Source organism: Halichoeres trimaculatus, unplaced genomic scaffold (assembly GCF_033239565.1).
Source record: "Halichoeres trimaculatus isolate MK-OKI-2021-1 unplaced genomic scaffold, fHalTri1.1 fHalTri1_scaffold_14, whole genome shotgun sequence".
In the NCBI taxonomy this organism is placed as follows: Eukaryota; Metazoa; Chordata; class Actinopteri; order Labriformes; family Labridae; genus Halichoeres; species Halichoeres trimaculatus.
Genome location: NW_027437192.1, coordinates 34,857,657 through 34,881,828, shown reverse-complemented (window position 1 = coordinate 34,881,828; position 24,172 = coordinate 34,857,657). Strand labels below are relative to the sequence as shown.

Sequence of the window (24,172 nt, the reverse complement as noted above, 5' to 3'; positions counted from 1 at the left end):
CGGCTACTTTGGACCCCCTTTTCCCTTCTGAACTGCCTTAATCCTTGGTGGCATAGATTCAACAAGGTCCTGGAAACATTCCTTGGAGAGTTTGGTCCATATTGACATGATAGCATCACACAGTTGCTGCAGATTTGTCGGCTGAACATCCATGATGAGAATCTCCTGTTCCACCACATCCCAAAGGTGCTCTATTGGACTGAGATCTGGGGACTGTGGAGGACATTTGAGTACAGGGAACTCATTGTCATGTTGAAGAGATGATTCCAGCTTTATGACATGGAGCGTTATCCTGCTGGAAGTAGCCATCAGAAAATGGGTACACTGTGCTCATAAAGGGATGGACATGGTCAGCAACAATACTCAGGGAGGCTGTGGACTTTAAACCATGCTCAGTTGGTACTAAGGGGCCCAAAGTGAGCCAAGAAAATATCCCCCACACCATTACACCAGCAGCAGCAGCCTGAACCGTTGATACAAGGCAGGATGGATCCATGCTTTCATGTTGTTGACTCCAAATTCTGAGCCTACCATCTGAATGTGGAGCAGAAATCCAGACTCATCAGACCAGGCAACGTTTTTCCAATCTCCTATTGTCCAGTTTTGATGAGCCTGTGTGAATTGTAGCCTCAGTTTCCTGTTCTTACCTGACAGGAGGGTCACCCGGTGTGGTCTTCTGCTGCTGTAGCCCATCTGCCTCAAGGTTGGACATGTTGTGTGTTCAGAGATGCTCTTCTGCAGACCTCAGTTGTAACCAGTGGTTATTTGAGTTACTGTTTCCTTTCTATCAGCTCCAACCAGTCTGTCCATTCTCCTCTGACCTCTGGCATCAACAAGGCATTCTGCCCCACAGAACTGCTGCACACTGGATATGTTATCTTTTTGGGGCCATTCTCTGTAAACCCTAGAGATGGTTGTTGGTTAAAATCCCAGTAGATCAGCAGTTTCTGAAATACTCAGACCAGCCCGTCTGGCACCAACAACTATGCCACGTTCAAACTCACTTAAATCACTTTTCTTCTGATGCATTGAGTTGCTGTCATGTGATTGGCTGTTTAGAAATTTGCGTTGATGAGCAGTTGGATAGGTGTGGCTTATAAAGTGGCTGGAGAGTGTAATTGTCTGTCATTCATCTTAAAATTATTGGGCAGTTAATCACCCAGAGACACAGTTTCACACCTGAGAGGACTGTTTGACCAGACTCATCATGTGGGGGGTGGGTTAGAGTGGCCCTGGTCTCCCCTACTGAAGAGCAAATCAAACCTCTTTCAGAAATGTTATTTAATACTTAATCCTTTCAGTTTATTTCTGTACATGTCTTTTTTCAAATGATAAAGCAACACATCCTGTGTGTGTGTGTGTGTGTGTGTGTGTGTGTGTGTGTGTGTGTGTGTGTGTGTGTGTAGATCCGCAGTGTTCAGGTGCTCCCTGTGGATTATGAGATCGAGTATATCTGCAGAGGACACAGGATGATCGTTGGTCCCAAGGTTCGGAAGTGTTTGCCCAATGGCACGTGGACTGAGCTGAACCAGAGGAGCAGATGCAGTGAGACACACACACACACATACACACACACACACACATTAAACATTATAAAACAACCTTGGATGTAAAGATCCGATGAGAGAGTAGCCTGTGAGTTGTTTTCAAGGTGAAGCTGTCTGCTCCGCGCTCTTCCAAAGACAAAGAAATCAGATAAAAAAAATATATATAAACAATCACACACTTTTACTCCTTAGAGTAAAATGAAATAATAAATAAATAAATATTTCAATTACATGAGCACATCTCCGTCCTGCAGTGTGTGGTTTTTTATGGAACAAAACACTTGTTTAAAACCCCAAACCTGCTGGAAAGAGTCCAGATCTCCTGCTGCTTTGTAAAAGTTAAAATCAATGAGGAGTCTGGACTTCATCATATTAATGCACACAGTGACAGGATCAACTATAAAACCATCCTCCACCTTCCTCCTCCGGCTAAAATACACCGCCATCTTGGCCTGCCCTAAAACAAAGTTTAAAAGCTGGCACTTGTTCTTGTGTAGACATGTGTATTTAAAACCCAGAATAAAAACCTGTTTGGTAAAAACAGTTTGTAAAAATAGAAACAAGGGTAAAAGACGAGGACACTCATAAAAACAGTGAAACACAGTCTCTCTTTGGTCACAGTAAGGACACCTGTCCTCTACTGTCTGCTTTATGGTGGACACAAAGGAGCTCACTGCTATGACCCCATGAAGGGCTCTGCAGTGAACGTCTACATGTCTTTTGGAGAGTGGAGGCTTGTAGAAGGCCCTCCACTCAGGTCTGGCCTCAGGAGCCAGCTGCAGGTAGTTCCTCCATGGGGTGTCGGGTCTCTTATCCAGCTTTGTTCTGTTTACTGCTTTCACCATCATCTTATAAAAGGTTTTCCCTGAGGTCCCCTCCAGTGGGGCGGGTTGGGTGTGGTCCAATAAAAAGCCAGAGCAGTCTTTAAATCCGGTGCCAGGAAGATGGCAGGAAAGGGATCTTTTCCAGTCACAGTCTGGTTAGAAGAGGAGGTTAAAAGCAGGCGGTCGTGTCCTGTGAGTCTCTGCTTCCAGTGATCTAAGAGTTTTTTGTGACCCTCATTGACATAAGTCCCAGCTGGGCAGCGAGTCCGGAGGGGTCATCCAATCGAGGGCCCGTCAGCGCCACCACCTGTCCCACAGGGACGACCCCTGCAGTCTGCAGCCTCATGTCCAGACCTTGGCCTGCCCAGCTGGGAAGGTCTAAGCGTGTCCCCCACAGGACCGGCTCCTGGAGGAGCCAGTATGAAGAGTCTGTCTGCCCCCTCCTCTCCTTCCTCAGCAGGTTCCACACTTTAAAAACACTCTTATAAAAAGCAGGCAGAGGAGATGTGCTCATGTCTAGTGAGTTCATTAAAAACAAATTAAAATCCTGACCCAGGATCTTCAAACCCTGCAGAATGCAGCGGGACAGGGGTCTCCACAGAGTGTCCTCTGGTCCAGTCAATAATCGCTGCATGAACTGTAATCTGAAGGCCGCTCCCCTGCTAGCCAGGTGGATCAGGGCTTGCTCCCCCCCCTCTTTGGGTAAAAACAGGACACTCTGTGGGACCCAGTGCAACTTGTCCCAAATAAAATCAACTGAAACCGACTGAATTTTGGAAAGGAGAGAAGCCGGGGGGTCAACACAGGCTAGCTGGTGCCACAGGAGGATGAGACCAAGTTATTGGCTATTAAGGTCCGGCCTCTGTACGACAATTTTGGGAGCAGCCACCTCCACTTCTCCAGCCGACCTTTGACCTGCTCCAGGACGTTGTCCCAGTTCTTACTTAAGTTGATCTCATCCCCCAGGAAGACTCCAAGATATTTGAGTCCTCCTTTTTTTCCACTGAAGGCCACCGGGCAGCCTGAGCGGGCCCCCCAGCTCCCCTCCCACCATCAGGGCCTCGCTCCTCCCCCAGTTCACTTTAGAAGAAGAAATAGAGCTAAAATCGCTTGCAGTGTCAGTTAAAATGTCAATATCTCTTTGTGAATTTACTAAAACAATGAGATCATCAGCGTAAACAGACAGTTTAAAAGACACAGGACACTGGGGGAAACACACACCACTGAGTTTAGCTCTAAGTCTGTGGAGCAGAGGCTCGATGGCTGAAGATAACATCCCAGAGAGAGAGCAGCCCTGCCTCACCCCTCTCTGGATCCCAAATGGTGCACTAAGCCCGCCGTTAATTTTCAGAACACTCTCAAAGTCACTATAGAGGACCTGGACCATGGCTATGAAACCAGGGCTGAACCCAAAGGCAGCCAGAGTGTGCCACAGGTACTGGTGTTCAACCCGGTCAAAAGCCTTTTCCTGGTCTATGGAAATGAAACCAGTCTCTACGCCCAATGAACTGGAGAGCTCCAAAACGTCTCTAATTAAAGTGACGTTGTCACTGATGAGCCTGCCGGGCACACAATAGGACTGGTCAGGGTGGATGATGGATGCCATACCCCCCTCAGTCTAAGGGCCAGAGCTTTATCAATCAATCAATCAATCAATCACGTTTATTTATATAGCACATTTAAAAACGACCAAGGTTGACCAAAGTGCTGCACAGTCTTAGAACACAGTCAAACAAAAGCAAGTTTTAAAAAAATATATAAAATAAAATAAAAAATAGAAATAAAAAAATGTGTTAAAAGAGAATAAAAAACAGTAAAAACAACAAAAGACAATAAATAGCAAAAGAGGACCCCATAATAAATAGAAAAAAGGTAAAATCATGGATGTCTTGCTCAACTAGTATTAAAAGCCAAAAGGTGTGTTTTTAATAAGGACTTGAAGCTCCCAAGAGTCTGAGCTGTCCTGATATATAGAGGCAGACTGTTCCAGAGAGTAGGGGCAGCCACAGCAAAAGCTCTGTCCCCTCTGTTTTAAGCCTCACTCTTGGAACATCGAGAAGGACCTGGTGTGTCGACCTGAATGCTCTGGCTGGAGCACGCAGGTTTAGACAGTCACTTAGGTATGGGGGTGCCAACCCATAAAGACTTTAAAAACCAATGGCACGACTTTATATTGGATCTTATAGCTGACAGGGAGCCAGTGAAGGGAGGCCAGAACAGGTGTTATGTGGTCACGCCGTCTTCCCCCGGTCAGCAGGCGTACAGCCGCATTTTGAACCTGCTGGAGGTGCCGGAGGGATGACTGGTCAACACCAACATACAAAGAATTACAGTAGTCCAGCCTAGATGTTATGAACATATGTATAACTCTTTCAAGATCACATGAAGGTAGGTATGCCTTTACCTTACTCAGGAGTCTAAGCTGAAAGAAGCTTGTCTTTACAACAGAGCTAATCTGTTTGTCAAATTTGAAAGAGGTGTCAAAGATGACACCAAGGTTCCTGACTGAGGAACAGCAGTGAGATCCCAGGTTACTGAAAACACTGTCGACACCATCCAGCAGATCAGGAGAACCAAAAACAATAATCTCCGTTTTCTTGTCATTCACACTTAAGAAGTTGAACGCCATCCATGATTAGATATCTTCTACACAGGACAATAATGCATTCAAAGATTCATTGGTTTTAAACGACAGATAGATTTGCAAGTCATCTGCATAGCAATGAAAAGAGACACCATGGGGCTCTAATTTCATAGACCAGGCGCAGGTGCAGGCGCAGGCGCACCTGCCCTGTGCCGGCCTTCACCATGCGCACAGGGCGTGACCGGCGCACTTTGCAAGTTTCCTGCAGTGCCAAGAGAGGTGCAGTATAGGCGCACATGAGCGCAGAGCTGCGCGTCCACGCCTTCCTCCACACAAATGGCAGAGAGGGAGGAGAAAAGCCATGAGTGGGTTTAACACAGCAGAGCGCTGTTTTCACCAATCAAATGAGCGCCTCTCCTCGCCTTTAAATGCCCTGCAGCCGAGGCGCAGCGTCTGATTGGTCTGAGTGATCCCCAGAGTGCTGGAGAGAGTGCTGGTAGCGGAGACGGTCAGAGCCGCTGTGCCTGCAGCAGGTCAATGGACAGCGGGGCACATCGGAGGACACCGTGTGTCACCGTGTGGGCCAGCTCCCAGGACAGATGTAATCTGTTCCTTTGTCATTAATAGGAGTACAAAATGAAGAGACAGTTACACAGCTGGCTTATCCATTCAGAATACTTTTGATCCACCTCCACTCCTGGTTTGTCATCGCCAAGCAGAGCCTTTGGTGATATACTGTATACTCTCCCAGTGTCTCCACCTCATACTCCTCACAATAATGTACTCCATCTTTTTAGATCAGGTTAAAAATAAAGACTAAAACAGAGAAATGTCGGAAATCACGGGTAAATCCTGAGTGACAAACATTTATTTCGTCTCTTTTTTTCTTCGTCTTTTCTCTCCCTCTTTCTTTGAATTAAATGAAATGAAAGAAGCCAGATATATACTCAGTATCAGATGTTGAGGCTGTTTATTGTTTAATTGTAAGATGTGCATCAAACTTCCAGCTGCCGTCAGGTTAACTTTCCATTATGACAAACGGCTTTAATCCGACATCAGATGTGACGGGACAGTTAATATAGATATAAATGTCTAAGCTGGTTCAGACAGTTACAGTAAATAGCGATTGCTGTGATTGTTTACTGCATCAAAATGTGCCTGACACTCTGGAAACCTGCCTCTGAGGCTTTGATGACATGTGCGCACATGTGCGCCTGTCATCAAATCACAGCTGCGTGGGGTGCGCTCCGCCTTGCGCCGAGGATAGACCAGGTTGGAGCTGGCAAGATTTCAGCGCACTTTTTTGGCACGAAATTGTCACTGCACCAACATGAATCTGCTGACACCTCCCCCGGGTGCGCCGTCAACTCCCCCGTCTGCGCGCTGTCACACCCATCTCTGCGCAGACGGTCTACCAAATTGTCAAATTGGCAGCGCATGGCGGTGCGCCGCACGAAATTAGCACTGCGCAGGCTGCGCCAGGCTTGCGCCCCCTGCGCTGCGCCACGAAATTAGAGCCCCATGTTTTCTGAAGATGGATCCCAGTGGGAGCATATATAAAGAAAACAGTACAGGGCCAAGAATAGAGCTTTGAGGGACTCCACAGACCAGGGCGGCCTCTGATGAAGCATGTTGACCGAGGTGAACAGAGAAGGTCCCCTCAGACAAATAGGATTTAAACCATTTCAGGACATTACCTTTAATGCCCACACATAGCTCGGGGCGAGATAAAAGAATCTTATGGTCAACCGTGTCGAATGCAGCGGTCAGGTCCAAAAGCAGCAGCACAGCAGGGTTCCCTGCATCAACAGTTAAGAAAAGATCATTAAGAAGTCTTAAAAGTGCTGTTTCAGTGCTGTGGAGGGGTTTAAATCCAGATTGAAATTTCTCAGAAATGCCAATGCTAAGTCTAGGTATGACTGTAGCTGGTTAAGGACCACTCTCTCTAGAACCTTGGACAGAAAGGGAAGCTTTGAGACTGGCCTAAAGTTCAAGAGAACAGAAGGATCTAGGCTAGACTTTTTGATAAGGGGTTGCACAACAGCATGTTTAAAATCTGTAGGGACACAACCGGATGCAAGTGAGGTATTTACCAGAGTGAGTATGTAAGGCCCTGCAGTATTAAAAACGTCCTTAAGTAGTCTAGGAGGAATACTGTCAAGGGGGTGATGTGAAGGTCTTAAGAGTCAGATCACTTTGGACACTTCTGCCAACGTCGCAGGCTCAAACTGCTCGAAAACAGCTGAACACACAGGTGAGATGGCAGGGTCTGACATGGAAGGAGAAAGTGAAGACCTAATGGTGGAGATTTTGTTGATGAAAAATACAATAAACTCTTCACATAGAGTGCGGGATGGCACAATACACGGAGAAGAGTAGGGATTTATGGGGCGATTAAAGGTGTTAAAAAGGACCTGGGGTCTGTGACTGTTGCTGGATACAAGATTAGAGATATAATGTGTTTTGGCAGACTTCACAGCCCTCTGGTATTCCAACAGACTGTATTTTAAAATCTCAAGAGAGACATGGAGTTTGTCTTTTTTCCATTTTCGCTCAGCACGTCGACATTCACGTCGACATTCACGTCGACATTCACGTCGACATTCACGTCAACATTCACGTTGACGTGCGCGAGTAGTGTCATTAGCCCACGGCTCACTAGGACGTTTGAGACTTCTTGTCTTGAAGGGAGCAATCAAATCCAAGATCTCGGTGCAAGAAGAGCTGAAAAGAGTTGTTAACTCCTCGACGTTAAGATCCGATGTAGGAGGCATATAGTCGTTAAAAGCAGCGGAGAACTGTGACGCAGTTAAAGGGTTCAGTACGCGCCGACGAAGAGGCGGTGCGCGCGTAACAGTCATAGAACAAGGTAGCGTCACACTGAATAACACTGGCAGATGGTCCGATATACGTGTCTCGCATACCTCACTTATACAGACGTTTAATCCATAAGACAGTACAAGATCCAGTGTGTGACCCTTTTCATGCGTCGAGCCAGTGACCCACTGAGTGAGATTAAAAGAGTCAATGAGATCCAGAAAGTCTCTGGCCAGGGGTCTGGATTCACAGCACACATGGATGTTGAAGTCGCCAATGATTAAAATACCATCATAGTTCAAGATTATCCCAGCCACAAAGTCCGCGAACTCCTGAATAAACTCCTTATTGAACTTTGGTGGACGGTAGATCAGTGCGCACAGAGTGGGTAGTTTTAACCGCAGTTCAAAGAGCTGCAGCTCGAAGCTCGAGAAGCTGTCAAACTGAGACTGTAGGCAGTGGAAGGCAGATTTAAAAACAAATGCTAGCCCTCCACCTTTACCGGTCATCCTCGGAGAACTCAGGAAGGCACACTCAGGAGGAAGAAGCTCAGAGAATGCCGACAACTCACCTGTATGAAGCCAGGTCTCCGTCAGGAACATAAAATCCAACTCACAGGACGTGAAGAAATCATTCAGTAGGAATGTTTTGTTGGCTAGCGATCTAGCATTGATAAGAGCCTTTATGGACTGGGCTAAGTATGTAGTGACACTGCGAGTGAACTGCTGGCTGAGCTGTTTTATCTGCGTTTTACCAAAGTCCCACCACTGTTGTATGTTAGTGAAGGCAGGTCTGATCTCTCTGTGGGACTCCCCAAAACACTTAAAAGCAGTTCTAAAAGCCTGGTTGTTGAAAAGGGCTGTGTTAAAATGCAAATAGGCGCTCTTTAAACGAACATTTTTGATAAAAACATGACAGGAGACTAAAAAATGATCAGTAAAACCCACGAGCTAGATAAAATACCTCTCAAAAGTATTAAGATGGTGTTTAAAACAATAAAAGCGGTCCAGTCTGGCCAGAGATAAAACCCCCTCCCTACTGTGGCTCCAGGTGTACTGCCTGTGCTGACTGTTAGAAACCCTCCACACATCACTCAGCTCCTGGTTCTCCATCAGCTGTCTGAGTGTGTGGCTCCCGATGGTTCCTGTCTAGGGCTGGATTTTCAGTGCAGTTAAAATCACCCCCTAAAGACATAAGACCATCATCCTCACAGTTCTTAACACAGTCACTTAAAATGTTTAAGAATGCTACCCTGCCCACTGCATTAGAGGGAGCATAGACATTTAAAAACGCAAGTTTAACGTTTTCAAAGACAGCGTTAACCTTCAATAAAACACCTGGAACATCTTCATCAACAGTAAAAGAAAAAGGTAAAAAAAACTCTGAGCAAATAAAACCACCACCCCTCCCCTCAGACTGGACCTGTGGCTTAACAAAAGCCCTCTTCCAGTTGCTCTCATTGTCTGAAGTGCTGTGGGTTTCCTGAACAAAAGTTTAGTTAAGTTAGTTTAAAAAGAGCAGCTTGTTTAGAATCAGACCTGGCCCCCCCATGCAGGTTTAAGGGATGTTAAAATCACACATGGGTAAAAAATAAATAACAGTAAGAAGAGCAGTCAGAAAAAAGGTAAAAACATCTAAAAATCATCTTCATCATTGATGATTTGAGCTTTCACCTTTAATACGAGCTTTCTGAGTCTGTAAATCTCCTGATCTGTTAAAACCTCCCCCCCACAGCTCTTTCTGGTTAGTGGCCTGGCAGACCTAACAAACAAGGGCGGGGAAAAAATCCCCTACGTTAGGCAGCCTGCAGCCTGTAGTCCTCTCCAGGAAGGTTTTTATGTCACCTGGGGAGTAAACAGACTGAGGGTCCTCCTGACTCAGAGAGAAATCACTCTGACTCTGTGGGCATCTTAACACTCATTTTCTTTGTTTGACTGTTCTTTTAAACAGGTTCAGTGATTTTTCTTTTCTGTGATACTTTGAGGAGGTCATCATCAGACGCCTCCTCTTCCTCTATTAACTCCTCATTCACACTCTGCTCAGCTGCACTTCTCAACATGGCTTCACTTTCCTCAGAAAAAGCCCGAGCCTCAGAAACCAAGGGGGCTCCCCCCCACAGCAGCTAGCGGCTCTCCCCTCGCAGCAGCGGGCGGCTCTCCCCCCACAGGAGCGGGCGGCTCTCCCCCCAAAGTAGCGGGTGGCTCTGCCCCCGCAGCAGCAGCGGTGAGTGGCTGTCCCGCAGCAGCGGGGTGCTGCACTCTGCTCCGCCCCCTCCGCTCCAGGCAGGAGTGGACCAGGTGCCCCTCTGCACCACAAACAAAACACGTCATTGTTTGCGAGGAAACAAAAACCACATACTTAAAACTGTCCACATTAAAGGACAAAGACAGGCTCAGGTCTTTGTTTTTATCTTTAAGGACCATGTAAACCTGTGTCCTGTGGCAGACAACGTGCTTTAATGTTGGTGATTTACACCCTAAAGAAACCATCGGGATGGGGGACATTAATTGTCCGTACCTGGACAGCTCCTTTACTAACGTTTGGTTCTTAATGAATGGGGGGGGGGGGGGGGGGGGGGGGGCGTTGGAGATGGTGATCTTTGTGGCTGGGTTAGAGAGGGGGGAGACAGGAGTGAAGGTGTCTTGGATGACCACTCCTTTCTCCACCACCTCGCCAACCTTAGCCGTGCTGTCTAGGAACATGACTATGGCTCCAATCATTCGAGAGGCAGACCTCACACTCTCATAGCCCACCACCTCTCCCACAGCCAGACCGGCTTCCTCCACTGAGCACTGCAGCGTGGGCTAAAGTTTGATGGCGTGACGACGAGTCAGCCTTTCAAACTCAGCGGGTGCAGCCTCTGCCACCGGCATTGTGCTAAACAAAAGCACGCTGCCTCCAAACAATCACACACACACGCTCACACACACACTAAATCACAGCCCCTTTAAAGGTAAATGATAAAGTGAACACTCATAAACACACTCACACAAACAAAAAGAGATAAAAGTTTTAAGAAAACTTACAAAAGTTGAATCAAAAAACGATTGACTCTCAGCTCCTCACTCACACACCGCCTCAGTCAGAGAGAGAGAGAGAGAGAGAGAGCGAGAGAGAGAGAGAGAGAGAGAGAGAGAGAGAGAGAGAGAGAGAGAGAGAGAGAGAGAGAGAGAAAGAGAGAGGAAGAGAGAGCGGTGGGGACATGGAAGGAATAGTCTTTAAGAGTGCTTAATCTGAATAACTTGTCTGTCTGTCTGTCTATCTGTCTGTCTATCTGTCTGTCTGTCTGTCTGTCTGTCTGTCTGTCTATCTGTCTGTCTGTCTGTCTGTCTGTCTGTCTGTCTGTCTGTCTATCTGTCTGTCTGTCTGTCTGTCTGTCTGTCTGTCTGTCTATCTGTCTGTCTGTCTGTCTGTCTGTCTATCTGACTGTCTGTCTGACTGTCTGACTGTCTATCTGTCTGTCTGTCTGTCTATCTGACTGTCTATCTGACTGTCTGTCTGTCTGTCTGTCTGTCTGTCTGTCTGTCTGTCTGTCTGTCTGTTTGACTGTCTGTCTGTCTGTCTGACTTTTTGTCTGTCTGTTTGTCTGACTGTCTGTCTGTCTGACTTTTTGTCTGTCTGTCTGTCTGACTGTCTGTCTGTCTGTCTGTCTGTCTGACTGACTGTCTGTCTGTCTGTCTGTCTGTCTGACTGTCTGTCTGTCTGTCTGTCTGACTGTCTGTCTGACTTTTTGACTGTCTGTCTGTCTCAGTGTTGTTGTGTCCTCGTATGTGGACTTCTTTGGAAAATGGTCGTGTGTCCCCATGGCCCCCAGGGCCCCCCGTAGAGGGGGCAGTTCTGCACTACAGCTGTCTGCCTGGATTCATCCTGATGGGACGAAACTCTTCTCAGTGCAACAAGATGGGGAAGTGGGACACACCAAAACCTGTGTGTCACTGTGAGTCACTGAATCTCTCAAAACATTAACCAATCACACCATGCACCAATCACACAGTGAACAATCACACCATGCACCATTCACACTGTGAACAATCATATCATGCACCATTCACCCTAGACCATCACACCTTGAACCATCACACATGCATCTATGACACAGTGAGCCATAACACCTTGCACCAATCACACAGTGAACCATCACACCATGTACCAATCACACAGTGAACCATCACACCATGCACCAATCACTGTGAACCATCACACCATGCACCAATCACTGTAAACCATCACACCATGCACCAATCACACAGTGAACCATCACACCATGCACCAATCACTGTGAACCATCACACCATGCACCAATCACTGTAAACCATCACACCATGCACCAATCACACAGTGAACCATCACACCATGCACCAATCACACAGTGAACCATCACAAAGTAAACCATCACACCATGCACCATTCACACAGTGAACCATCACACCATGCACCAATCACACATTGAACCATCACACCATGCACCAATCACAGTGAACCATCACACCATGCACCAATCACACAGTGAACCATCACACCATGCACCAATCACACAGTGAACCATCACACCATGCACCAATCACACAGTGAACCATCACACCATGCACCAATCACACATTGAACCATCACACCATGCACCAATCACTGTGAACCATCACACCATGCACCAATCACACAGTGAACCATCACACCATGCACCAATCACTGTGAACCATCACACCATGCACCAATCACACAGTGAACCATCACACCATGCACCAATCACTGTGAACCATCACACCATGCACCAATCATACAGTGAACCATCACACCATGCACCAATCACACAGTGAACCATCACACCATGCACCAATCACACAGTGAACCATCACACCATGCACCAATCACACATTGAACCATCACACCATGCACCAATCACTGTGAACCATCACACCATGCACCAATCACACAGTGAACCATCACAAAGTAAACCATCAGACCATGCACCATTCACACAGTGAACCATCACACCATGCACCATTCACACAGTGTACCATCACACCATGCACCAATCACTGTGAACCATCACACCATGCACCAATCACTGTGAACCATCACACCATGCACCAATCACACATTGAACCATCACACCATGCACCATTCACTGTGAACCATCACACCATGCACCATTCACTGTGAACCATCACACAATGCACCAATCACACAGTGAACCATCACACCATGCACCAATCACTGTGAACCATCACACCATGCAACAATCACACAGTGAACCATTACACCATGCACCAGTCACTGTGAACCATCACACCATGCACCAATCATACAGTGAACCATCACACCATGCACCAATCACACAGTGAACCATCACACCATGCACCAATCACACAGTGAACCATCACACCATGCACCAATCACACATTGAACCATCACAAAGTAAACCATCACACCATGCACCATTCACACAGTGAACCATCACACCATGCACCATTCACACAGTGAACCATCACACCATGCACCAATCACTGTGAACCATCACACCATGCACCAATCACTGTGAACCATCACACCATGCACCAATCACACAGTGAACCATCACACCATGCACCATTCACTGTGAACCATCACACCATGCACCATTCACTGTGAACCATCACACAATGCACCAATCACACAGTGAACCATCACACCATGCACCAATCACTGTGAACCATCACACCATGCACCAATCACACAGTGAACCATCACACCATGCACCAATCACTGTGAACCATCACACCATGCAACAATCACTGTGAACCATCACACCATGCACCAATCACACAGTGAACCATTACACCATGCACCAGTCACTGTGAACCATCACACCATGCACCAATCACTGTGAACCATCACACCATGCACCAATCACTGTGAACCATCACACCATGCACCAATCACTGTGAACCATCACACCATACACCAATCACTGTGAACCATCACACCATGCACCAATCACTGTGAACCATCACACCATGCACCAATCACTGTGAACCATTACACCATGCACCAATTACACAGTGAACCATCACACCATGCACCAATCACTGTGAACCATCACACCATGCACCAATCACTGTGAACCATCACACCATGCACCAATCACTGTGAACCATCACACCATGCACCAATCACTGTGAACCATCACACCATGCACCAATCACTGTGAACCATCACACTGTGCACCAATTACTTGTGAATAAATTACACAATAAACCAATCACACTGTGAAACTTAACACCAGGCACCAAACATAGTGACTTTTACTTGGATTTCAACCTTCCTTCAGGAGTGAGTGCTTCAACATGTTATGAAAGATGATGATGACGATGATGATGGCACACACCCACAAAAAAAAAAAAAAAAATTAAAAACATATGAAAATTGTGTATGATGGGTTTCAATTGAGTTCAGTTGAGTTGAGTACCTTTTGATTTTGCGTGAATCAGTACTCTGTACTTTTGACTGAATTTTGTCGATACCTAACCTTTTGGTCGGTACCCTTCCCTAGTTAAAACTGCAGCCAGCCCTGCTACAGAAAAGTTTAGCAGCTTTGCAAAACCCGTCTCGCCAGGAGACAACAGCAGGAGCAGCGCAAAACAACAGCCCATTGAAGCCAACTCTGCCTACGCTGAAAAGAACAGGGTCCTCGGTGGTGGAGATGATGAAGAGCCCTTACAACCAAACATGAAATTTCTTGGAAGAAGATTTGGCTCGGAAAGTTTTGAATGATCGTTCCAAGGAGGATGGTTTGAAAAACGGAGATGCTTACATTACATCTCAGAAACAGACTGTGTGCTCTGCTTTAACTGCAACCAAGCCGTAGAGAAAGGATTATTAGTGCACTCTCACAGTGACAGCCCATTTGTTAAGAGTGGTTTTTGCAACTAGAAAAAAACAAGAGAAAAGTTTGCTCAACACGAGTTGTCACACCTGCATTCTGATTCACTGTGTGCATTTGCGACACTGAAAACAACCACTATCAGTGCTGTGCTTTCTGATTCAGCGGCTTGGATTCAAAACACTGCCAGGGCCATGTTGGACCTTTTTGTTCAGATCCATTAAATCCTTGGCCCGAGAGGGGCTGCCATTCAGAGGGCACGATCACCACAACAGCATCCTATGGCAACTTATGCTGGAGAGGACGCACTCACTCCCGAAAGCCAGAGAATGGCTTTTACGCAGAGATAACTGGATGTCACATATGATCCAAAAGGAGATCCTTGAAATGTTTGCTCACACCATACAGCAAGAAATCATCTCTGAGTGTCCAGAATCCCTCTACGTGCACTGCAGTAACCACACGCTGGACCTTGTCCTGCAGGAGGTAGCGAGGGATGTGAGACTCATTGCAGACATGTTGAACTTTGTTCAGGGAGATTCCATTGTCATCAGAGCATTCAGTTGTTCCAGTCTCTTTTCAGCTCCAGAGAGGGGGTGTGCAACATCCTGAGATTTTGCCCAATTCTATGGTGCATCAGCACCACAGTCATTTCCTGAGTTATTGCTGTATATCCAACACTCCTGGAGACACATTTAAGACATTGGCGCATGACAGGACAATGAGGGGTGAGACACGGGCCAAAATCTTTGGACTGATCAAACAAGCAAAAGAAACAAAGATGTATTTTGGCTTTGTGTGCAGCGAGGCTCTTTTCGGGCCCTGTGAAGTAGTGGTCCGAAGGCTGCAGAGCAAAACCTCCACTGCTCGCACAGTTCTGGAGTGGGTCAGTGTTCACCAACAGATGCAGCCGACACTTCGGGAGGATGATTGAGTTAAGCAGCTCATTGACAAAGTTAAGACTTTTGCAGCCCACAACAATTTTGAGATGCCCCCTTCCCTCAGGATGAGCAAAACCCCGGCTTGTATTCGCAGCACCGCACGACCCGAGGCTGTGGTGTCTGACTCTGGAGGAGCTCAGTGGAGGCATCAGTTCATTGAAGCTCTGGACATAGTTGAAGGAGCCGCCCAGAGGGAAACCACGCTCATCGATGCTGTAAACCAAAACATGGCTGGACTGAATGAGGTTCAACTCCACAAAAGGTTCGATAGATCACGCCAACAAATGCAGCTGACTTTACTAGGTGACATGACAAAGGAAAGAAAATTCAGATCTGTCCCAGAGGTTGACAAATTTATTTCAGCGTTGCATCCTCAAACCAGAGGCCTGTTTAAAGAGGCAGAGGCATTTGTTGAACTTTGCCTGTTTACCTGTGTCAGCTACCCCATCAGAAAGATCACTCTCTGCTCTCAGACAACTAAAAACTTACATACCATTAGCCAAAAGAGGTTGGCACATCTAGCTGTCATGCACGTCCACAGCAACATTCTGGACAGACTAGATGCTACATCTCTCGTTCGGAGCTTCATCAGCCAAACACCAGAACACGAGGCCACGTTTGGTGCCCTGTAAATAAAGGTACTTTTTGTTTGTTCATAATTACTCTCAGTGTGCGTATACTACTTTTTTGTCAATTCCAGTGTGAGATGCTGCGTGTATGTTTGCGCACCTTGAGTGAGAGTGTGTGCGTGAGGCAATAAGCAAAATTTCCTAACTAAGGTGATGGTGAACATTTGCGAGACAGAATTTCTCTGAGCCTCTCATTAAAAGCAAACCGTTTATTGGTTGTGGAAAGAAGGCAACATTGTACGGAGTTAAGGCTAAACAATCTTTGCGTCCTTTAATTGAGCTGGATAACAGTAGTACTGTAATAGCAGCTGCAGCAGCAACAATGTTAGATGCTAAAAGCTCTCTGTTGTCTTTATTTCAGGCCCTGGTGATCTGCGTGTGGTGCATGATTCACGGAACTTCTGTCTTTCTTCTCGTCGCTGGCTCTTTGATATGTTTATCTGTTTGCTGCTTGTTGCTGTGGTTGTTTTTGTTGTTGTTAGCTTGGGTTCCACTGCTTATGTTTTTTTTATGGTCTATCTTCTCTCCCGGAGGTAGTGAGTATTGGAGTAAATACTCACCTGTCTCTGCATCTTCAGCACCAAGGACAGCGCTTGAAATGGGGATGATTTACTGCTGTTGGGGTGATTTTGTTTTAGTTTGCTCTTTTTATTTGAGTCAGCCTCCTTATGGATAAAAAATGTAATAAAATTTGAATTTGTTTGAACTTCTTAATGTTTTATTTGTGTGTACCTAATGGCAGCCAGTCAGCAGCCTAATAAGTGGCAGTGGGCTATACAATGATGTCACTCATTCATTAATTCATTCATTCAGTTGGCAGCCCCCCTTCTTAAAAGACCTTCCAGTGCGGCTGTGACACAGTGATGTTTATTTGGGTGTAGATGTGAGCGTGTCTCACCCTTTTTTCTTCTCTCATTCTGCACACAGATGATCGACACTACCGAGGTAAGAACTCTTTTGTTTATCACACTCAGAGCAGTAGCATTAAGTCCGTAGAGCTAAAACTTCATTTCATGTCTGAGTTCATCAGCTGGCAGATCCAAAGCAGAGATGAGCAGGTTAAACTCTGTGCTGTGACCGATGCTTGGTGTGTAGACCCTGGTCAAAGCTTTGTTTTAATCCCATCTTACAAAAACACCCACACCATCCAGGTCCTAATTCTGCCGTGGAGAGTGTCACAAAAAAGAGAGATGACAAAAGGCACAGACCATCTTCACTAATGTCAACAAAAACTTTCTCAAACAATAGTGCCCTCGGCCTCAGCTCTGCTAGGAGGTGCCCTCTGCTCAGGCTGAGGACCCTAATTACAGACCAGCCAGAAGGCTGGGAATCCAATTGGTGACCTTCTTGCTGAGGCTGCAACACTAACCCTTGCACCACTGTGCAGCCCATCAACAGAAACTTTCTCAACAAAAATAAGCAGAAACTTTCTCAACTCACCTAAACAGAAACTTTTTCACTAAAATCCACAGTCTTTAACCACTCACATCAACTGAGTGTTTCTGCTCTCACATCATCAGAAACTTTCTCCTCTCACGACAACAGAAACTATCTTATCACAACTAAGCAAAATTATCCTCACTCACATCAACAGAAGCTTTCTCCACTAACATCAACGAAAAACTTTCTTCATACAAATAAACAGAAACTATCTCAAATCACATTAACATAAACTTTCTCCACCCTTGTGAACAGAAACTTTCTTTACTAACATCAACAAAAAAACTTCAGGTCTTATTTTTGCTGTGGAGAGGCTAACAGAAAAATGAGCACAGACGATCTCTACTCATTAACCAAAACTTTCTCCAATTACATCAACAACGTCTGTCTCCACTTACATCCACAGAAACTAACTCCAATCACATCAACATTTTTTTCCACTCACATCAACAGAATTTTCTTCACTAACCTCAACAGAAACTTTCTTCATTTTTACTCTTTTTTTTTTTTTTTTTTTTTTGCTAAGATCAACACTGTGTTTCTGTAACTGGGATAAATCAAATGTGGCACGTTGGATAAGATTTGAGCTCACCACAATGAGTCTGCAGTAGAGCAGTTTTTGAGCCGACATCAATCTTACTTTAAGTTTCAGTTCAAACAGGATGGAGCCCTGTTATGTAACAGCTGGTAAAGCCCGAAATACACGACTCTGTGATCTTGGTGTCATGGATCAGAGGGACCTGGCTCATCCTGAAGGTCTATCAAAAAGTAATGCAATAATTACTTTCCCTGATAACTAATTTCATCTTTGAAGTGTTAATTCAGTTACTAATTGACCTGCTTTTTGATTTTTATTTTATTTTATTTTTTTAAAGGAGCAAGTAACTATAACTAATGAATGTCATAAGTAATTTGCCCAACACTGGTGGTTATTTAGGAGGACAGAGTCTGGACATGCTCCAAACAGAGAGTCTCCTCATGATTTACAGACCCTGACACTGTTAGGGGGACAGTACCTCTGACCAAACCCATGAGGGCGATGTTGCTCAGTGTAAAACATCACTTTACAGAGCTGTGTCCTCAGGGAAAGCACATGAGGGCACGGGGCAAACGTGCTAGATATTTTTATTGTCCATCATTTTGACAGACGGGATCGCAAAAATTATGTCATAATAAACAACTTAAAAAATGGATGATGAGACCAATTAATTAATTATATGTTTTAGCATTTAATCACAAAAGCAACTCAAATATAACTTGTAACATTAATTATGCAGTGCAGAAAGAAAAAGTAATGGAAAAATAATAGAAAATATGAAATAGATACTGATCCTGCTAGAGCTTTGTAAAGTAAAAAAGGATTGCTCTCACAGCAGACGGATCACTTTTTTAAAATTAAACTGAAAAAACAACCCTGAACTGTTTTCATGATAGGTTTCTAGTCAAGTTTTTTGCAATTTTTTTCATGCCACTTTGCCTGAGCTCACTGTTCTCCTAGGGTATGTGGACTTGAAGTGGATGCTACTTTAGCATAACAAAGCTCATCAAGAGAGAGAGGCAAAGGAGATCAGCATCAGGTTTTGTGTCTTTGCCTCTGATGCCGACTGCTGGCGTCTGTTTTGATTTTATGGAGGCTGAAGCCTCCTTCTGCTACTACACTACAGACTGTAATGACCACTGCTACTTCAGTAAGCATTTCTAAAGTCTGGAAACATTTTACCCAGTACAGTAATGGAAAGTTGGTGGGACTCTTAAAAGACGGGTTTCCTACCAGAACCCACTTCACTGGGAGGAAATCCTGGAGAATGTGGTCCTGATGTATGAGAGAGGCGGTCTTAGAGTCGTACTGGTCACAGATGCGCCCCAACACATCAACTCCATAGATCTTAAGTGCGCTGTCAGCAACAACATGACAACATAATACCTAATAATTAATTATGCATGCTCACCACTAACTGGACAGAGGGTCAAATGCAGGTGCTGCATGTGATTTATAAATGGTTGTGTGACAGTGAAGTAATTGACTGGATTGCACTTGGGGTTCCTAATACATTATAATGATGGACAACCTTCAGATTTTTTTTTTGTCATTGCTCAAAAACTTAAGTTAAAGACAAGAATAAGCAGTTAACACAGCCTCTGCATCAGAAAGACAAAAGGGAAGACACAGGGAGGGCACAGGAAGGGCACAGGGAGGGCACAGGGAGACCTCAGGGGGGCACAGGGAGACCTCAGGGGGGCACAGGGAGACCACAGGGAGGGCACAGGGAGACCTCAGAACACCTCAGGAGGGCTCAGGGAGGGCACAGAGAGACTACAGGGAGACTACAGGAAGGGCTCAGGGAGATCATAGGTAAACCACAGGGGGACCACAGGGAGACCTCAGGAGGGCTATGGTAGACCAGAGGGAGACAACAGTGAGAGCATGGGAAGACCTCAGGAGGGCTCAGGGAGGGCTCAGGGAGACCACAGGGAGGGCACAGGGAGACCACAGAGAGGGCACATGGAGAGCAAAGAGAGACCTCAGGGACACCCTAGGGAGACCTCAAGAGGGCTCAGGGAGATCTCAGGGAGACCACAGGGAAACCAGAGGGAGACCACAGAAAGGGCACAGGGAAAGCACAGGGAGGGTACAGGGAGACCACAGAGAGGGCACATGGAGAGCACAGGGAGACCTCAGGGAGACCTCAGGAAGATCTCAGGGGGACCACAGGGAACCACAGAAAGGGCTCAGGGAGACCATTGGGAGACCATTGGGAGACCTCAGGGAGACCTCAGGGAGACCTCAGGGAGACCTCAGGGAGGGTACAGGGAGACCACAGGGAGGGTACAGGGAGACCACAGAGAGGGCACATGAAGAGCACAGGAAAGGCACAGGGAGGGCACAGGGAGACCTCAGGAGGGCACTGGGAAACCACAGGGAGGGCACAGGGAGACCACAGAGAGGGCACATGGAGAGCACAGGAAAGGCACAGGGAGGGCACAGGGAGACCACAGGAGAGCACTGGGAGACCACAGGGAGGGCACAGGGAGACCTCAGGGCACCTCAGGAGGGATCAGGAAGGGCATAGAGAGACTACAGGGAGACCACAGAGAGGGGTCGGGGAGATAATAGGTAAACCACAAGGAGAGCACAGGGAAATTATAGGAATAGGGAAGACACAGGGAAACCACATGGAGATCTCAGGAGGACTAAGGAGGAGCTCAGGGAGACCACAAGGAGACCTCAAAAGGGCTCAGGGAGGCCACATGGAGACAACAGTGAGAGTTTGAAAGACCTTAGGAGGGCTAAGGGGATTCTAAGGGAGACCACAGGGAGGGCACAGGGAGACCACAGAGAGGGCACATGGAGAGCACAGAGAGACCACAGAGAGACCTCAGGGAGACCTCCATAGGGCTCAGGGAGATCTCAGGGAGACCACAGAAAGGGCTCACGAAGGGTACAGAGAGACCACAGAGAGCCCACAGAGAGGGCACAGGGAGACTAAGGGAGACCTCAGGGAGGCAAAGGGGAGCACGGGGAAGCCACAGGGAGGGTACAAAGAGACCACAGGGGACCACAGGGAGGGCACAGGGAGACAATAGGGAGACCTCATTTAGGGCACAGGGAAACTGCAGGGAAACCACAGGGAGGGTACAGGGAGACCACAGAGGGACCTCAGGGAGAGCAAAGGGAGACATCAGGGAGATCTCAAGAGGGCTCAGGGATTTTGCAGGGAGACCACAGAGAGGTCAAAGGGAGACCACAGTGAGGGCACATGGAGAGCACAGAGAGACCTTAGGGAGACCTCAGGGAGACCTCAAGAGGGCCCAGGGAGATCTCAGGGGGACCACAGGAAGACCACAACGAGACCACAGAAAGGGCTCAGGGAGGGAACAGAGAAACCACAGGGAGGGCACAGGGAGACCATTGGGAGTCCTCAGGGAGGCAAATCGAGGGCACAGGAAAACCACAGGGAGGGAACAGAGAGACCACAGGGAGCCCACAGGTAGGGCACATGGAGAGCACAGAGGGACCTCAGGGAGACCTCAAGAGGGCCCAGGGAGATCTCAGGGGGACCACAGGAAGACCACAAGGAGACCACAGATGGGGCTCAAGCAGGGGACAGAGAAACCACAGGGAGCCCACAGGGAGGGCACAGGGAGACCATAGGGAGACCTCAGGGCCACCTCAGGGAGGGCACAGGGAGACCACAGGGAGGGCACAGGGAGACCAAAGAAGGAGAGCACATTGAGAGCACAGGGAGACTTCAGAGAAACCTCAGGGAGACCTCAAGAGGGCTCAGGGAGATCTAAGGGAGTCCTCAGGGAGGCAAAGGGAGGGCACAGGGAAACCATAGTGAGGGAACAGAGAGACCACAGGGAGCCCATGGGGAGGGCACAGGGAGACCATACAGAGACCTCAGGGAGGGTACAGGGAGGGCACAGAGAAACCACAGGAAGGGTACAGGAAGACCACAGAGAGGGCACATGGAAAGCACAGGGCAACCTCAGGGAGACCTCAACAGGGCTCAGGGAGATCTCAGAGAGACCCTAGGGAGACCTCAGGGAGACCACAGAAAGGGCTAAGGGAGACCAAAGGGAAACCTCAGGGAGACCAAAGGGAAACCTCAGGGAGAGCACAGGGAGACCTCAGGGAGGGCAAAGGGAGACCACAGGGAGACCACAGGGAGACCTAAGGAGGGCTCAGGGAGGGCTCAGGGAGACCACAGGGAGACCTCAGGGAGGGCACAGGGAAACCACAGGGAGAGCACAGGGAGACCACAGAGAGGGCACATGGAGAGCACAGAGAGACCTCAGGGAGACATCAGGGAGACCTCAAGAGGGCTCAGGGAGATCTCAGGGTGACAATAGGGAGACCACAGGAAGACCACAGAAAGGGTTCAGGGAGGGAACAGAGAAACCACAGGGAGCCCACAGATAGGGCACAGGGAAACCACAGGGAGGGCACAGAGAGATCAAAGAAAGAGCACATTGACAGCACAGGGAGACCTCAGGGAGACCTCAGGGAGACCTCAATGGGCTCAGGAACATCTCAGGGAGACCACATAAAGGGCTCATGAAGGGAACAGAGAGACCACAGGGAGGGCACAGGGATACCATAGGGAGGATACAAATAGAGTACAGGGAAGCTACAGGGTGGGCTCAGGGAGATAATAGGTAAACCACAGGGAGAGCACAGGGAAAGTATAGGAAGGCTTCAGGGAGGGCATAGGGAGGACACAGGGAGACCACAGGGAGACCTCAGGAGGGCTCAGGCAAGGCTCAGGGAGCCCACAGGAGGACCTCAGGGAGGGCACAGGGAGGGCAAAGGGAAACCACAGGGAGGGTACAGGGGGAAGAGAGAGGGTTCATGGAGAGCACAGTGAGACCTCAGGGAGACCTCAGGGAGACCTCAAGAGGGCTCAGGAAGATCTCAGGGGGACCTCAGGGAGACCACAGGGAGACCTCAGGGAGGGCACAGGGAGGGCAAAGGGGAACCACAGGGAGGGCACAGGGAGACCACAGGAAGGGCACAGGGAGACCAAAGAGAGACAGCAGGAGGGCTCAGGATCTCAGGGAGGGCTCGGGGAGACCACAGGGAGTGCACAGGGAGACCACAGGAAGGGCACATGAGACCAAAGAGAGGGCACATGGAGAGCACGGAGAGACCTCAGGGAGACCTCAGGGAGACCTCAAGAGGGGTCAGGGAGATCTCAGGGAGACTACAGGGAGACCATAGGGAGGGCACAGGGAGACCTCAGGAGGGAAAAGGCAGGGCACAGGGAAACCACAGGGAGGGAACAAATAGAGTACAGGGAGACTACAGGGTGGGCTCGGGGAGATAATAGGTAAACCACAAGGAGAGCACAGGAAAAGTATAGAAAGGCTTCAGAGAGGGCATAGGGAGGACACAGGGAGACCATAGGGAGACCTCAGGAGGGCTCAGGGAAGGCTCAGGGAGACCACAGGGAGACCTCAGGGAGGGCACAGGGAGGGCAAAGGGGAACCACAGGGAGGGTACAGGGAGACCACAGAGAGGGTTCATGGAGAGCACAGAGAGACCTCAGGGAGACCTCAGGGAGACCTCAAGGAGACCTCAGGGAGACCTCAAGGGGCTCAGGAAGATCTCAGGGGAACCTCAGGGAGATCTCAGGGAGGGCACAGGGAGGGCAAAGGGGAACCACAGGGAGGGCACAGGGAGACCACAGGGAGGGCACATTGAGAGCACAGAGAGACCTTAGAGAGACCTCAGGGAGACCTCAAGAGGGCTCAGGAGGATCTCAGGCAGACCACAGAAAGGGCTCAGGAAGGGAACAGAGAGACCACGGGGAGCCCACAGTGAGGGTACAGGGAGACCATAGGTAGACCTCAGGGAGGGCACAGGGAGGGCACAGGTGGACCACTGGGAAACTACAGGGAGGGCACAAAGAGCGCACAGAGTGGGCACAAGGAGACCACAGGGAGACCACAGGGAGACCACAGGGAGGGCACAGGGAGACAGCAGGAGGGCTCAGGGAGGGCTCAGGGAGGGCTCAGGAGGGGCTCAGG

The 24,172-nt window shown here is 48.0% G+C and overlaps 1 protein-coding gene across 3 annotated transcripts in view; it reads left to right on the top strand.

Annotated features, from left to right (window-relative positions):
- Positions 1-24,172, top strand: part of gabbr1b (gamma-aminobutyric acid (GABA) B receptor, 1b) — a 234,129-nt gene that overhangs the window by 78,409 nt on the left and 131,548 nt on the right. The window contains exons 4-6 of one of the 3 annotated variants that reach the window (XM_074686667.1): positions 1,407-1,545; positions 11,587-11,709; positions 17,129-17,146. In XM_074686667.1, coding sequence (XP_074542768.1) covers positions 1,407-1,545; positions 11,587-11,709; positions 17,129-17,146 — 280 coding nt within the window. Of the gene's footprint in view, positions 1-1,406; positions 1,546-11,523; positions 11,710-17,128; positions 17,147-24,172 lie in introns of all 3 variants that reach the window. The other 2 variants (XM_074686666.1, XM_074686668.1) reach the window with 2 other exon arrangements.